Source organism: Ochlerotatus camptorhynchus, unplaced genomic scaffold (assembly GCF_037179485.1).
Source record: "Ochlerotatus camptorhynchus isolate MF236.1 unplaced genomic scaffold, CSIRO-AGI_Acam_v1.1 ptg000130l, whole genome shotgun sequence".
Lineage (NCBI taxonomy): Eukaryota > Metazoa > Arthropoda > Insecta > Diptera > Culicidae > Ochlerotatus > Ochlerotatus camptorhynchus.
Genome location: NW_027040620.1, coordinates 1,764,756 through 1,781,823, shown reverse-complemented (window position 1 = coordinate 1,781,823; position 17,068 = coordinate 1,764,756). Strand labels below are relative to the sequence as shown.

Genomic DNA, 17,068 nt, shown 5'->3' with positions numbered 1-17,068 from the left:
GATTTGTTTTCCGTCGATCTTGTTTTTCGTACTGAGTACCAATGTTTCCGACGCCAGGGAGGCAGCTACCTGGACCCTACCTATTGTCCCATCAGCTCATAGACCGGGGACCAATGACTTTACTTCCCTTCCGAAGGAAGGTGTGATCAGAGATTTTATGTCTCAGAAAATTCCGGCGGCGCCGACTGAGATTGAACCCAGGTCTTTTGGGGTCAGAGGCAATAACGCTTGCCACTACACCACAGGAGCCGCATATTTTGCATTGCTGTATAATACGATTCCGGTTCCTATTATTCAACTTTTTTTTGACGTGCTTCAAGTTAATGATCATACCTTTTGCCACAAATAGTGGTCCAGTAGGTATGGTTGAAACCTGTGAAGCAGCGACTGCCGGTTTGAATCCCGAAATGCAAAGATAATTTTTAGACGTATAATAACGATGTAAATATTTAAATCCAATTTGTCAGTATCAAGGTAGAGCAGTCCCATTACAATTCAGCCAGTCCATAGCAAAACGATGTTGTTTTTCGTTTTTGATTTATATTTTTTGGAAGTTATCAAGTTTTGGGTTTTCGCTCAATACTCCTATGCAACTAGACTACCACAACTATGTTACATTAGCTATAAATCAAAGGAGACGCATGGTAGTCTAGTCACTTCAGAGTATTGAGTGAAAACCCAAAACTTTTTTTTTTCTTTTTTCCTTTTGGTTTGTTTTTTTCCGTCGATCTTGTTTTCCGTGCTGAGCACCAATGCTACCGACGTGCCAGAAAGGCAGCTCCCACACCTGGACCCTACCTATCGACCCATCAACTCATGAACCGGGGACCAACGGCTTTACTTCCCATCCGAAGGAAGGCGTGATCAGAGATGTTATGCCTCAGAACATCCCGGTGGCGCCGACTGGGATTGAACCCAGGCCTGTTGGGGTGAGAGGTAATCACGCTTACCACTACACCACCGGCGCCGTTAAAACCCAAAACCTGATAATGTTGTGTAAAAAAGCCTAAATTTTCAAGGAAAACCAGCGCCCTCCCGTTGCGAATCCAACATCACTACCCTACTACTATCTACTACCCCGGGATTATCGTACGCCCGTGCTGTTTCAGGTGAGTCAGAAGACAATTATCCACTCACAAGCGACGAACTAGTGATCCTCGTGACTGAGGTGATCATAATCTTGCGTACCACCAAGACACTACCTGAACAGCTTTTTGCAGTTATGTCCCTCGTGCAAAAGTATGGACCATTAATCCATCAAAATAGTCAACTGGAACGCTTGCTCGCTCAAGAGCAATATCATTGAGTTCGTTGATTTCCTCAATGGACATAGCATTGAGTAGAAAGGCATTGGCATTGAGTAGTAAGGCTAGACTGGACCAGCTCCTGTGGAGGAGTGGCTATCGCATTAAGGAGAAATATTGACTGTCGACTGCTGAGTTTCCAGCTGAAGATGATGAAGATGATTGCGGCCTACTGTCCCAAACAAGTCACCATCAGGGACGGGTCGGCATCAGACCTGTGGAGAGACATCATCAGACTAACTCGACGGCGTTAGAAGTACATCATCGCTGGCGACCTGAACGCAGGCTTGGGGCAACAGTCGACGCAACCAAAACGGCACAATCCTGAACGACGACCTGCAAGCGGCTCACTACACCATAATAGCGCTGGACTCTAACACCCGGTTGAGCCGGACTGGCGTTCACTCCACGATCGACATCTTCGTCAGCAACATGGGAGCCAACATCTCGCAACCTGTGACACACCAGGAGCTGAATTTGGACCACTATCCAGTGGTGGCCGATGTGGGCTCATCCGTCAACCGATGCTAAGCTTCCCGACGCAACTACCTTCGCGTCAGCTGGGATCAGTTCCAACACTGTGTCGACTCCACTGTCGACTACGGTGTCCTTCCAGAGACGCCCGAAGTTGTTGACCGGTGTCTGCGTTCCATCGAGGAGGCGATACTCTGAACCTTGATAGAATTACCAAAAATCTTATTAGACTCCGTAGCTCCATTCGAAGGCAATACCAGCGTTCTGGCTTGCCTGTCTTGAAAACCCACTGTAATCGCCTAACAAAAACCATCCAAGCCAGGACCTCAGGTGGACCTCAGAAATCAGAACTTTGCTAACAGGATCCGCTCTCTCCCAATTGTGCAAAATCCTTTTGGAAACTAACCAAAATCCTTAGAAATAAGCCAAGACCTATTCCACCACTGACCCTACTGGATAGTCCCGGCGACCCAGTGGTTCAGCTGATAACTCCTGAAGAGAAGGCTCAAATATTTGCAAGGCTCAATCGCGTTAGCTTTACGGAGCCGATAATTCATTGTTCATTATTTGTACACATAATTCTATGTCTAGTAGGAGTTGGGCCGAATACTGGCGGATTACCCGAGATTAGAGGGGTACATTGTCCAAGGATAGGATCAGGGGAGGATCTTGGGGGTTAGGTTTCGTTGGCTCATCAGAGCGTTGTCGCCAGTATGAACGGTAGTGCGGTTCTAAATTTTAAACAGTTATTCCAGTTTCCAACAGCTTTGTCTCAGATGTCATTTCGATTAGATGAGCCGTTTTCGTGCTGGGATTTATTAAAAAATATTGAAAACGCCATTTTATTTCATTGCTTCTAACGATCAATTGTGCGAAGTTTGATGGAATTCGGTGACGTAAAATCTACAATATTTGTTTTAAATTTTTGAGATTTTTTGCCAAATTGCGAAATACAATTCTTTCCCGGTTTTGTCGGCCTAATCTTTTCTTTTTCAATATTTTAACCATCAAAATGATTTTGAAAACATAGTTTTACCTTTATTTATTTACTATTAATGGAATTACTGATATCTGTTTACTATTCATACAACAAAGGGTACACCAAACGTCTGGAAAAGTTTGCGTACGGTTTGTTGAGCTTGTACGTACGGTTCGGTTTCCAGCGCTACAACCAAGGCTGAACCTCCATATCTCAGTATCAACGTTAATATACTAGCCAGGAGCTGTCTCTTGTTACTGATCGGTCCCGAGATGTTCGGTATGATTCTGGCTACCGCGTTGATGGCCTTCGCTGCCTTCTCGTAGGCGTATTCAACGTGGCTATTGAAGCAAAACGGCCGTCGACCATCACTCCCAGGCATTTCAACACGCACTTCTAGTTTATTGCGTGTTCACAGCCCAATTCGCTTTTGTTGTGGGCTATCTGCAGCTTCACTCCATGCATTAGATTTCCAATCATGTCGACCGCCTCTGTAGTCAACATTTCCATCTATTCCAGCGTCTTGCCTGTTACCGTAAGATGACGTCGTCCGCATAGCCAACGATCTCAACTCGTTTGGGTAGCTTCAGCGTTAGACCGACGTTTTAAATCACGTTCCAGAGCGTTGGACCAAGAATGGAGACTTGTGGAATTCCCACCGTGATCCTAATCGATATCTGTTCCATATTTGGCTCGTACACCAAAACCCGGTTTTGGAAGTAGCGTTGGCCTCCCAGCTGGAGCTGTTGAACGCATTCTTAACGTCGATCGTTATCACGGCGTAATATTGATCTCCTCTCCACTTCTGTTTCGATGCCTTCTCGGCTCTCTCGACAACTGTCCGAATTGCATCCACTTTTGCTCTTCCTTTTCGAAATCCGAACTGTCTCTCCGACAATCTTTGCTCACTCTCCGTGCATTTCATCAACCTGTTTAGGATGATCCTCTCCAAGAGTTTTCCGAGTGTATCCAGCAGGCACTGCTACGAGTTGCTCGTTGGTGACTTCGTCATTATCTCCCTCTCCGGCTCCGTACGATATAGGTGGCGCGAAGGGTGATGATTGCCTCGTTGCAGCAGTAAGCTGGAGGCCGTCTGTTATTTCGCTCCAGTATCCTCGGTATGGTCATGTCACATCCTTTCCCTAACGATTCTGTCAACTCGTCTTCCAATTCAGGTCGCAAGTTCTCGTCCTCTGTACTGCCACAGGATTCTGTTGGCCGATGCCATATCGGATTGCCTGATGGTCACTTTGGGTATATCCTTCACACACTCTCCAATTCATGTTTTCCACCAGCGACGGACTGCAGTCCACATAAAGTGACGTCGATAATGGATTCCCGGCCAGCTCTGCGAAAAATGCTGGTGGTGCCTTTATTGAACAGCCCAATTTCCAGCTTCGCCAGAGCTTCCAGCAGAATGTGCCCTCTTGTGTTAGTACATCTGTTTCCCCACTCCACTGCCTAAGCATTGAAGTCTCCTCCGACGACTACCGGTCTTCGTCCGATCAGCTCTTCTGTAAGTTCAACCAGCGTCTCGAGGAATTGCTCCATCTGCAATATTCTGTTAATTTTGGTGATCACGAAACCTTCTTCTTGAATGGGGTATCTGCCCATAACTTGTATTGCAGCCATTCCAGCTCTATCCGCCACCTAGCTACCTTTATCGAGAGGGACTCGATACAGCTGTGCAGTGTCGCAATAATTGAGGTTCGTTTGATTTACCTCTGTTCTTGTTGCGACAAAACAATTAAAATTTATTTGGAGCGAAATGCTTGAGAATTCATGCTTAAAAACCAAATATCTTCAGGCTGACAAAATCGGGAAAGAAAGCTGTCAAAATCGGGGGTAGACCAAATCGGGAGCTGGCAAAATCGGGAATGCACCGTATATTTTCAAGATTTCTAATTAAAAAAACATTCCAGATGATAGCTTTCTAGCACTTTGAATTTTGTAATGACGTTAGACTTTTTCAAGTTGTTTTTTCAAACGTTATGATTCTGGAACATTGAATCAAATTTGGCCGGGGCAATATAAGTTTTAAGATTCTGAATTTTTGTGAGCTGTAAAAATTTAACTACGAATCACCTAAAATCCTTTCAGAACTGCTTTAGAGCATTTCCAGGCCAAATAGCAAAAAAACAATTGACTTTCAGGCTCGACCTTCTCGAATTTGCATGAAATTTTATTATGTTTGTTATGGTCAATCATTTAGCAATGAATGTGACTAGATAAAAAGTTAGTGTTAGCAATCTTTCTTGTAATAATAAGTTCTACAACTTTGCTCGAGGCACCAAGGCATTATATTGTTATTAAAAAAAAAATATTTTTTAGATTAATTAAAAAACGCATAGCGCTAAAATTTAGACAGGTAAATTTCAAGAAACTTTCCGGACGACATCATATACTTTAAATCAAATTACTCAAATCTCAAACGATCACGTTTTTTATGGTTTCAGACCACTGTGACCTGTGGCCTGGACTGATTTAATTGCTTGTGGGCTTCGTTGTCATATATAGTTAGTGGCGTCACCCGTCGTTCAGGCGTATTGTGTGTGCCATGAAGTGAGGGTTGGATTCCCGCTTCAACCGGTGGAACTTTTCGCCACCTGAAAATTTCCCTACACTCTGAAAAATCTTCACGTCCTATTGACGTGAAAACATAGGTGGTTTTCGTCCACCCTATTTTTCACGTAACTTTTACCGGAATTGCCGTTCAAAATTCAGCTTCAATTATCTACGTGATTAGTCAGGTAAATAAGACCTGATTTCCACGTACTGCTTACGTGCAATGGGGGTGAAAACTACTGGACATCTGTTTAAATTAATACTTATATCTACTCATAAAATTGTGAAATATTGACTAATTGATTATTATAAGGTAGAAACGTGTATGAGTTTTTTTTTATTTCTGACAAAATATTAACAATTGTTGCAGACTCAAAATGCTGATGTCACCGTCTGAAATTATAAAACTAGAAAAAGGCTACATATAATCATAAATAAATTAATATAAAAGAATCTAATTACCGTCCAACATTTGAAACAAGCGCTGAGGAAATTTTGAAACTTTGAGGATTTCTTCCACCACGCTCGGTGCCGCCATCTTTGATTTTTTTGCGTACCTGTAAATCACGTTAATCTCGTTTCACGGAAATATCGAAGTCCCAAACACACAAACACAAATACACTAAATCTGTTTACGTGAATATACGGTCAATTTCACCAACATTTTTAGTGGACATGACGTGTAATGCATATCAAAGTTACTAACGTCACGTTACATTTGAGATTTTCTAAATACAGAACAGGTACGTGATATTTCACGTAAATCGGACGTGAAGATTTTTTAGAGTGTACATTCCTTACTGGGTGTTGTGCACACTATTTTGAGTCTACCCAGTGTCTGAGTAGACTCCACTCATTATTGCGTCAAGTGTGTGGTTGCTAAAATTTCAGTAAATAGCTTTATTCTGATGAGTTAAAGCTACCCAGACTCTGGGTAAATGGATTTTGTAATATAGATCAAAAATTCAAAATGGCGCGCCAAAGCAAAAAAAAAAATTTTGCGCACAGTAAACAATAAATGTTTAGATGTTCTTTCGTTTATTTAACGTCGGTCTCTGTTCCGTAATCTAGTGCCAATCACCGACGGACATCGATTGCTATCCATTGACGGCAACCGAATGTGCAGGAAGGCAGCTTCCACACCTGCGTAGGATATCGCACCCATTCACAACACACATGGGCCGGGACCAACGGCTTTACTTCCCTTCCGAAGGAAGACGTGACCAGAGATTTTTATGCCTCAGAAAAATCCCACCGACCTCGGCTGGGATTGGACCCAGACCCATTGGGGTGTTAGAAAGCAGTCACGCATAGCACTACACCACTGGCGCTGGCCAAATGTTTAGATGTGATACAGCTTAAAACAGCAACCACGAAACTTTTTGAATAGTGACACATGACAGCAGCTTGTTGGTAAGTATATTGAAAGTTTCCTAACTTTATACTTCCTCTAATTATAAATTTTTCAGGAGTCTAGTGCAGTTTTAGACCTCGGACCAAGCCAGCGACTCATTCATCGATATTGGTTTTGGATACTTAAAGGCTTACAAGTAATCGTTGAAGGAGTCTGTAGCTAACATTTTAAATATTTAATTTATCCAATGCACAGCATTTTTTTGAATAGGGGAAATGGCTCTAATGTTGGTCTATGGATCTAAGATTGGGCCCATCGCTAAAAATCTGCTATTCACCAATTTTATCTAGATGAACGCATCATTGGGACGGTACTAATGGATATTTTTGGTCGCTAATGAAAATTCAGTCGATTACTGAATTTATGTATCGGCTCAAATTAGGGGAATTTAGGCCAACATTACATCGATTTACCCTATATGTTGATTGATTGTATTAATTGTTATCCATATACTATTTGTAAGCATTTGTGAGTATTTATTTTCTATAAAAATGAATTAGCTTTACCCAGCTAGCAATAGTCAAAATCTGAGGAAGCACCCATATTTGAGTAAATACAGGTTTACCCATTTTTGGGTAAATTCCCTTTTGGCCGAACTGAGTGATTTTGAACTCAAAAATGAGTAGCACCAGAATAGCGTGTTTGTTGTCCGTTGTATACATGGAGAAAAAATACAACTTAAAATTTGAGTTCTTTTACTTAATTTTGAGTTGAGCCTCTCACTTGCACTCGTTATTGTTTTCAAAAAAGGAACGAGAGATTCGACCCAACGATATAGTTCAGCCCTGGGTACTGCGGAGTCGTTCGATTTTATTTTGCAAGCCAAAAGAAAACTGCTTGAAAATTTTCTCAAGTTTAAAACTGTTTTGCTCGTTCTCGCTATCGACGTTTGTTTACATACATGTTTCACCAAAGTTTGTTTTACTGCAATTGAAAACTCAGCTGAGTCATAAAAACTGTGCTGGTATAGTATAAAATTTCATCACTGAACCTGCTGGTTTTTGTCTTTGAGCTTAAAATTAAGAATGTGTTATGGAAAAGTAAGGATCATTTTTATGAGATTACAATGCTTAACGATGGATAAGAATAGCAGCTGCATTTGTTGCTTCTGAATGTTTGGCTCCCGTTTGACAGTTCACACTGGCTCCCAAGTGACAAGCACATTGAGTGAGTCCTTAGTACTCAGGTTCAGCCCAATAAGTTACTCTGGAGTAAATTGCGTATTTTCAAATTAACGTGAATTAAACTTAATTTGGGTAGAATATACTTAAGAGTAAGTAATTCTTTTTGGCTGGTGTTAAATGGAAACTACTATATGCGATTTACTCAAATTTGGGTTATTGGGCTGAGGGAAAAGTATTTAATTTTGGGTAGTTTTTCATCTCCGTGTAGTGTTATAAGTGTCTATGCAACCTCTGATTGAGTCAATTCTTTGGTACAAGCTATGGAAATATTTACCTTATTTGACAAAACCCAGGTAATCATGACGTTTGAACAATTGAAAACAATTTGAATGAAGAAAAGAGACCTGAGATTTGTCAAATAATGTAAATATTTACACCGATTGCATCGAAGAATTGTCTTAATTTATCGCTCAATGATACCGGAGTAGAATGACAGGTCGCATATCACAGCAGATCAGCGTTCTGATCGTGTAATAATGATGATGTTTCGAATGAAAGCTGTAACTTAAATCCTATGCCTTGCCACTCACCGGAACTCATCGTCTTGGAGTCGTACAGCAGATCGTTGTCGTGTAGCTGCGCCAGGATCTTGGTGGGTTTGATGTAGACAACATCCGACTTGGATGGATCGTGCAACAGAGGGATTCCTTCGTCGAAATCCAATGGCGATCCCCCGACCATTGCCGTCGTATCATTACCGCCGGCGGCACTCAAAGGCGAACCGTTGGAGCTGCTACTGCCGTCCTGCGGCCTTCGCAGAATGGGAGAATCTGCATCTGCAAATGCAAGTAAAGAATGGACAAAGAAAGGGATTAGCTTAATTTTTCCTGGACAGGCGAAGAAGTAAAAAAAAAAAAAAAATTGGCGAACATATTCCTCAAAGCAACAGCCCAATAAAACTGTTGCTAAGTGATTCATCTCGAACTTCTCGACTGGGAAAATTTACTGCTCAGTGTTATCGTTTTGATGTAGGTCGTTTCGCCTTTTTTTTTTGCTGTGATATGCAAAATTTCTTTGGATGCTCCTTTTCCGAAGAACTGCTTCTTGCCCATGCCTGTCATTGGGGATTTTATTTTTGAACCTAAATTGGATTTTAAGAACAAGCAATCCCTTCCACCCGAGTTCGCCGGCCCTGTCATAAGTAAATTGAAAACTTTTTAATCACTGTCGCGGACAGCGACGAATCTTCCCCGTACTTGACTAATGGTTATGGACGGGCTTTTAATTTAATGGTCTGCTGACATGCCATCCTCCCAGGGATACCACCCTGGTTGCAGATTGAAATGGTCAGAATTTATGGACACATTCGAGCAATAATTCAAGGATCGTTCGATTTGCGTTGCCGCCGTCGCATTCAATTCAATTTGTTCAACATTCCTGTGAACAATAATTAGAATCGTGACAGACCTATTTTCCACACGACGCCGATGTGTAGATAAGCACTCCAAGGCCTTCGGTAGGGCCCATTCCCTACTTTTAGCTGTTTAACACCGTCGTCAATTGAAAAAGAGTACCCTTGAACGGTTTCCCATAAGCCAGCCACGACAGCTTCCTCATGATCCCTTATTGTGTCACATTGAATAAGGCGGGTTTCGCTCGCGCTATATCTGATTCCAGTTGAACGCGGTGGCGTCTCGTCGGGCGTGACACTTTCGAACGGTGCCGTGTGATGGTGGTCACTAAATCAATTAGCTTGGACACCTTCTCAGATCGAGCAGAAAGAAATCTCGATCTTATGCAAATGAGTTCCCCGGACGTGCCATTGTAATCCAAGACCCAGACCTAAGACGCGTTAATCCACGCGAGAAGAGATTTATCGAGGCTTGGCCATTAGGAAGAAGGGAATACGATATGTGGAGTGAATACAGACAAAGTATCGAATTACGAACTGCTGCAGTGAAGCGCAGAAGACTGATTAACCCCGGAAGAGATCCCCGTAAGATCTACGCGACAAAACTCATTAGTATTCCCAATCGTGAGAGGTGCACTGCTTAGAAGAAGGCTTGCCAAGGGCTAAGCAGCTTCTGGTGAGAAGCGAAAGCTTTCAACGCTAAACTAATAAATTACTACTCAACAGACGACGACGACAATGATGATTCGGGGCGACAAAGTTATGAGCACCCTAGCTGCTAGCCTAAACGCCAAATGAAAGAATTGAATAAATTGATTTATTAATCCTGGTGGACCTTCGCCATTTTTTTTCAGCGCGATGAAGTCAGCGTTCAGCTATGATTGTAATTTATGGTGCAGCCTGGTTGGCTGCGAAGAATGTAATAATTTTGTTTATATTGGCATTATGGACTGGATTTACAAAAATTTCACAAGAGGGCATGGGGCTTTCGGTTTCATTTAGCAACAGGATTTGACAGTGCGGTTTGGTCGGTGAGTTATGGGAGGATTTATAGTGACGCGTGTTCTGGTTGTGTGATTTATTTTATGCTGGGAGAACCCTCGCGAACCATGTTTGACGTAATTTAGTAAGTGCTCGATATCCGTGTTAATTTTCCACCTGGATATCACACTCAAAAATATAGTTCTGGAGTGATTTCTAAATGGTTTCTACATTAATTACGATGCGGTGCGTCATCATATTTTTTTTATTTATCTGTGATTGGTCATTAGGCCGAAAGGGTCATTGGTAGAAATTTCAAAAGTGTTTCATTTGTCATAATACGGTATCAGGATTGATATGGTTTATGAAAAGAATGAGCAGCTCTAAAATTAATTTAATATTCTTAAGTTGGATATCTCGAAAGATTTCTAAGGCCTCATTGAGACTTAAAAAGTTTTTCGAGCTACAGAACCATGACAATTATTAGAAGGCTGCTATGCTGAACGCTATGGTTAACACGGTTGAATTTGGTAAAGTATAAACAATTCTTTTAGAAACCATGAGCTTGAAAAAAAATTGGATGAATTTACAGGAAATAAATAAATATTAAAATAGAATTTCGATGAGAATTGGCATAATCCAAAGGTTATTCCGAAGAAACCTCCTAGGGAATTCTGGAAATCGTAAGGCTTTGGGAGGAAAGCTTCAGGAAAGTACTTGGGAAAATTAAAGGTAAATATAATTCCAAGCGGATTGTAAGGAAATGTCCTTGAGAATTTCGAAGAATCTCTGAGAAGAGTTTGAGCAGAGGAGAATTCCAAAAAATATCCAAAACTCCACCATTCCAAATAAATTCTGCGCAATGCTGACAAGTACTTATGCATTCTGACATTAATTTCAAAAGAATTGTGATAAGAATCCGAAAGGAATCTGTACCTGAAGTTGATTCGATTTCAAAGGAATCTTAAAGAGAATTTAATATTTTCTACAGCGTCAAGGAGAGGTTATTCGGCAGTAGTTTTGAGTTGAATTCCATGGACGCTAAAAGTCACAGCATCTGAGGATAGTGTATGGAAGTTTTAAGGAGAAGTCAGCCAGGCATGTCTAAACGCAACACATAAGTCTGTTCCAATTAGTATTTGGTCACTTCTTTTTAATTACTGTAGCGCCTCTAGTTGTCGTAGCAAGAAACTATTGACGGCGTTTTGATCCGGAAGGATTGTTAATTTAGTAATGATAATTCCATCAGGATTCATATACTTGTTCAAAAGATATCAAAGATGGAACGTGACATACGTGAAAAAATTCTGCACACTCACATTTGATGGACGATGACAATTACGTAAAAATGGACTTTGGACAAATCCCGGGCCAAAAATTTTACTTTGCTTAACGTAAGGTGGATGCTCCGGATAAATTCAAATTTGTCAAATTCGCTCGCAAGTTGATGATTTGGCAAGGCATCTGCAGATGCGGAAAGAAAACAAAGGTTTTCATCACTATGAATGGGCAACTTTACAAGGAGGAGTGTCTCCAGAACATAATTTTGCCGTTCATTCAATTACACAAAGGTCCCGTAAAGTTCTGGCCTGACTTAGCCAGCTGCCATTCCAGCCGCGATGTCATAGAATGGTATAAGCAGAATAATGTCGATTTTATTGAGAAAAGTATCAATCCACCAAATTGTCCAGATTTTTGTCCCATTGAAAATTTTTGGGCAGTTATCAAGCGCAAATTGAAGAAATGTGGCAAAACAATCAAAACACCATCTGATTTGGAGAAGTGGTGGAAAAGGATGGTAGATGAGGTTGACAGTACTACTGTGAAAGACATGATGAGAGGTATTCCGCGAACAGTTCAAAAATTCATCCGACGTAAGCGTAAGCTGACGAATAAATTTTGTTGTATTTTTCGCTTAAAGCTAAATAAAAATCATACAAAATGATACCTTTAGCGTTTTTTTTACTTTATTTCCCCTTTCCCCAAATTCTAAATAGAACAGACTTTACACTGCGCAGTGGTGAGATTTGCCATTGTCATTGACAGACTTTCGCGCGATATTGACAAAATTGTTCTTCACGTAGTCACTGACAGACTTGATCATCAAAATCGCATTCATTTTTCGTCAATGATAAAGATTCACCTGGTAACAAAAATTATGATTTCGTGCATTCTGTGTCATATTAATGTTATCCAAGCAGTTCAGGACATAGATGTTTGTTCACATTAACGGCTTCAAGTAATTGTGTTGCTCAAGTCATTTAATTTCGTTACAAATTTAGCTAATGCAAAATCTACTCTTGCTCGTCATTGAAAGCATTGTCATTGACAATTGACATGGTTTGCCTTGACCAGGACTGTTAGCTCAAATGAGTGATCAAAGCAGCATTGTCAATATCACCGTGTATTGTCGAGATTTTGCAGCACTGACACTGCGTACTGCCTTTTTTACACACCAGCAAGAGCATTGCGTTTTACGCTCCGTACCAGTGCTCGATAGAAAACACCCAACGTAGCGAACAAGGCACCCGAACAAGGTGCCCGTGCATAATTGTTTGCACCGGTGTATGGATGCCTCGGCAAAAGCCGAGTGTTTCTGACTTCGGCAAACACCGCAGCCGAGTGTTTTCGATTTAAGCTGGGTTTAGACTAGGAAAGTCAAATGATCAACTCCGTTGAATTCAATTGACTTGAAAAGTTGAGCCTGGTTCAACTTTTTTCAATTCAAGGGAGTTGATCAAGTCAGTTGAATGGCTTGGTTTACACGTTCAATTCGCGTTCAAGTCAGTTGAATTCATCTGAGCTGATCATTTGACTTGCCTAGTCTAAGCCCAGCTTTAGGAAAACACGCTTGCTGCTCGTATACGCATACCTATAGGAATTTTCTTTGGGCGACTTATGAATGATTATCGTCTTACACAAGGTAGCTCTTATACGTCTTTAGCATCTTCCATTTAACAAGAGCTGATAGACGAGTGGTCTCATAATATCAACGTCCATGGTTCGATTCCAGTCTGTCCCTCTTCAATATCGTTTGCCAACAATATTTTCATTATGCCTTTGGCTAAAAAGCATTGCGTAATCTTATGAATCTTATGAGCTCAAGGGATCATCTACCAGGATTATTAAAAATACGCAAATCACCCACTTCGGAAGAGCGTGATCCTGTTGCCGCCCAACCACTGGTATTTCTTGACTTTATATTAACTAATTGGGCTGATTGAAAATCGGCCAATCAACACGAGAGGGATTTTCGAACAATATAACATTGGAACACAGTCTAAGGCTCTAACAGTACTATCAGGTAGAGAAAATTTTCCCCTATTTGATAGCAGTGTTAGTATACGTGGGCGAGCTACTAGTTACGCAAAATCGACGATCAAATGCATTGTTTACAAAAACCGATACGTCCTTTCGAAAACGTAATTGAGATTTGGTGAATTTCACATAAATTTGACATTTCGAAAATAAATTATGATTTTAGAAAATACATCTGTTGTTGATCATCCGAATTCCGAGGAATTGTTTGTCAAAATTGATCCCTGGTCTATCAGAAATATGTCTGGTAGAATAGTAGGTTTATTTTAAAATTTTCCATCTGTCAAATTCAAACCACAGCCTAAATGTAGGGGGGTTGAAAGGTGTAGTATATTCCTGATCCCACTATCGAATGGCATTTTCTTTATAAGATGAGGTAGCGACATAATTAAACAAATATGCGCTGCAAACAACGCTCTTTGAAAACAATTTTATAAATATGTTACTGGAAAAAAAATGCAATTGTTAAAAAGAAGGACATTTTCGGGCAAACGAAGGATGTAGAAAAAATGTTGAAAAAGGAGGACATGTCCCCCTTTAGGATACTGTATGGTATCCCTAACCCTACATTAATGGTGAGTAGTTCTGTTCACCCACCGCTATTTGGGTGTTTACATCTGTGCTGGTGCTAGTGAACTAAAACTGTACATATTAATAATCAACATATTGTAAACAGGGCGTCAGCATCTACCGGCATGAGATTTCAGGAGCCTCTTCTGAAATTCGTACTAGCTACTTGAGTTGGTTGAGCTAGTGAGCCAGCATATATGTAAACACCCCATATATCTCTACTATGATTCATTCAGTTGAGCTGTTTGTTTTTGTTGAAGATAAGTTATGATTATTAGATTGACTATAATCACATTAAAAAAAATCAGTCAAATTAGTTAATATAAAGCCAAGAAATACCAGTGGGTGGACGGCAAAAGGAACACGCTCTTCCGAAGTGTGTGATTTGTGTATTATTAGTAATCCTGGTAGATGATCCCTTGAGATCATAAGATTCATAAGATTGCGTAATGCTTTTTAACCAAAAGAAATCGAAGTAAATTTCATAGATTTACCTTATGAAAATATTGTTGACAAAGATGTGAAAGAGGGACAAGGACTGGAATCAAACCATAGACATTGGCTTTATGAGACCAATGCGTTGACCACTCGTCTATCAGCTCTTGTTAAATGGGAGATGCTAAAGGCGTATAAGAGCTACCTTGTGTAAGACGATAATCTTTCATAAGTCGACCAAACAAAATTCCTACGAGCAGCAAGCGTGTTTTCCGAAATCGAAAACACTCGGCTGCGGTGTTTGCCGCAGTCAGAAACACTCGGCTTTGGTGTTTGCTGAAGCATCCATACACCGGTGCAAACAATTATGCACGGGCACCGGTACCGGCGCCTTGGTGTTTTCTATCTAGAACTGGTACACTAACAAAAATTTCACAGGTTTAATTGAAGTGTTTAAACACTTGATTTTTTAATTGCACAATCATTTTTAATTTAAGTGTATTTCACCTTGGTTCAATGTGTTATACACGTTAATTTCTAGTGTTTCAAACTTTGAAAATTTCATTTAATGTTGAAAATCTTTCACTATCTTTTCAAGTGTATTGCACATTGAATCACACTACTGTTCAAAACAGATGGATTTAAAGTGTTTTGCATTTCAATACGATGTGAATTACTTGCTCAGAAAGGTAAACATCGAAAACAAGAGTTGTGACTGTATCCTATCAACCTGCCTCATATATGAGAACAACCGTGGCACAGTGAGATCGAACGAAGACTCCGGCAGCAACACACCCCAAACAGTTCATGATCGAATTCCAAATCAGACCCATTAAAAGGATATGTGAAAGCTCTGGCCTCTGGAAGTTTTGTTTATATATTTGTCGATTAATTTTTGTAGTCGGTAAAGTAGAAGTCGATAAAGTAGAATATTGTAGAATATTGAACTATGATGTGCAAAGCTATTGATATCACCATATAAGGCACATAGAATCCCAGTGCGTCATCATTCAAATCAATAGTGATTAGGTTCATAGCATAAGATTCACACATGAAATGGATGTGTTTCACAATAGGCGCAAAATTAAGTGTGAGACACATGATGATGACGTAAGGAATTTTTTGAGTGTACGGAGCGTAAAACTCAATGCTTTTGGTGGTGTGTTTGTAGTAGAGGTGCCCAAACAGCTCATTTGGCTGAGTGGATCAAACCCAACCAGCTCACTACAGGGAGTCGATTCTTCTGAACAGCTCTTCAGCAAACATTGGGCTTGTACGAACAGTTGACGTAGGACTACGCTCACATATCTAGATAGAGCTGGAATTTGGGCGTAACAGCTTTTGTAAACAACGACTTCTCTCGATGATTTCTAGGAATTCAAGGCTCTCCCACGCAAACCAACAAAACTATCAGATAGGGGAAGCTTTCCCCTTTCCAATGGTGATGTTGATTTGCCTGAGCGAGCATTGACTTTCTAGAAATCATCGAGAGAAGTCATTGTTTACAAAAGTTGTTACGCCATAATTTCAGCTCTATCTAGATATGTTAACTATTTTGATCGTACGTTATTTATAATTCCCGATATTATCATGACATCCATTGATCCGAAGTGTAATAATTGATCAGTGTCCATTTTCCGTTTATTACTAAAAAGATTCTTTTTCATTTCATGTGTAATTATTGTTGAGTTAGAAAATATTCCAAACTCTTTCTTTGAAAATTTTGGTGGCCCTGAAAAGAGCCGTTTTGATATTTTATGGCCCTCAAAAGGACCGGTTTGATGATGTGGTTGGTTTAAGGGGAAATAATTTTGTCGTCCTGAAAAGGACGGGTTTCGTTTGACAAGCAAATTACCCGGCTGTTTGCCCTAGGCAAAAGTGTAGCCTTGATATTAGACGGATGTCCAATTTACTATGAACAATGTTTGTCTTCTTGCACAGCCGGCGTTTCTTGTCAACTCACCGATTCCAGCTGCCAAGTAGACTGAGGCACCGGTATCAATAAGCTCGGCGTTGTTATTCCTGAGCAAACGATCGGTGTGACCGACGGGGAACTGCAGTCGAGCAAAGCTTCTCCTTCACCAGAGTTCTTAAGGCGATCCATGTCATTATTTGTACTATATGCCACAAAATTGCTGAATGAAACCTCCGTCGAATGGAATATTGCATGACATATTTCACATTAATGCTTTTTAGAAACATGCGTTCAAAACCTGACCCTTTTCGTTACATGTTCATTTTTCGTACTAGCAAAGTGTACCCCCATATAGAAAACAAAGACGTAGTCCTACGTCAAAAAGATTCGAAGAGCTGAACGAGTTCGAGAGCGGGACGGGTCAGAGAGTTGTCATTCTAAATAGCTTCCAGTGAATTGTTCGATAGTAGATGATTCGGATCCGGAGCTGAGCTGATAAGCTGGAGAGCTGCATTTCGCTTTTCGGTTATTTGCTTTTGTGCGGATCTTCCGCTCCCCCAGAGAATGATGAGAGGAGA

At 40.7% G+C, this 17,068-nt stretch overlaps 1 protein-coding gene across 3 annotated transcripts in view; it reads right to left on the bottom strand.

The window, feature by feature from the left end:
• The window catches only part of AdamTS-A (ADAM metallopeptidase with thrombospondin type 1 motif A), a 629,564-nt gene that overhangs the window by 238,316 nt on the left and 374,180 nt on the right, over nucleotides 1-17,068 (bottom strand). For all 3 annotated transcript variants that reach the window (XM_065220620.1, XM_065220621.1, XM_065220622.1), the window contains exon 3: nucleotides 8,451-8,696. In XM_065220620.1, coding sequence (XP_065076692.1) covers nucleotides 8,451-8,696 — 246 coding nt within the window. The remainder of the gene's footprint in view (nucleotides 1-8,450; nucleotides 8,697-17,068) is intronic.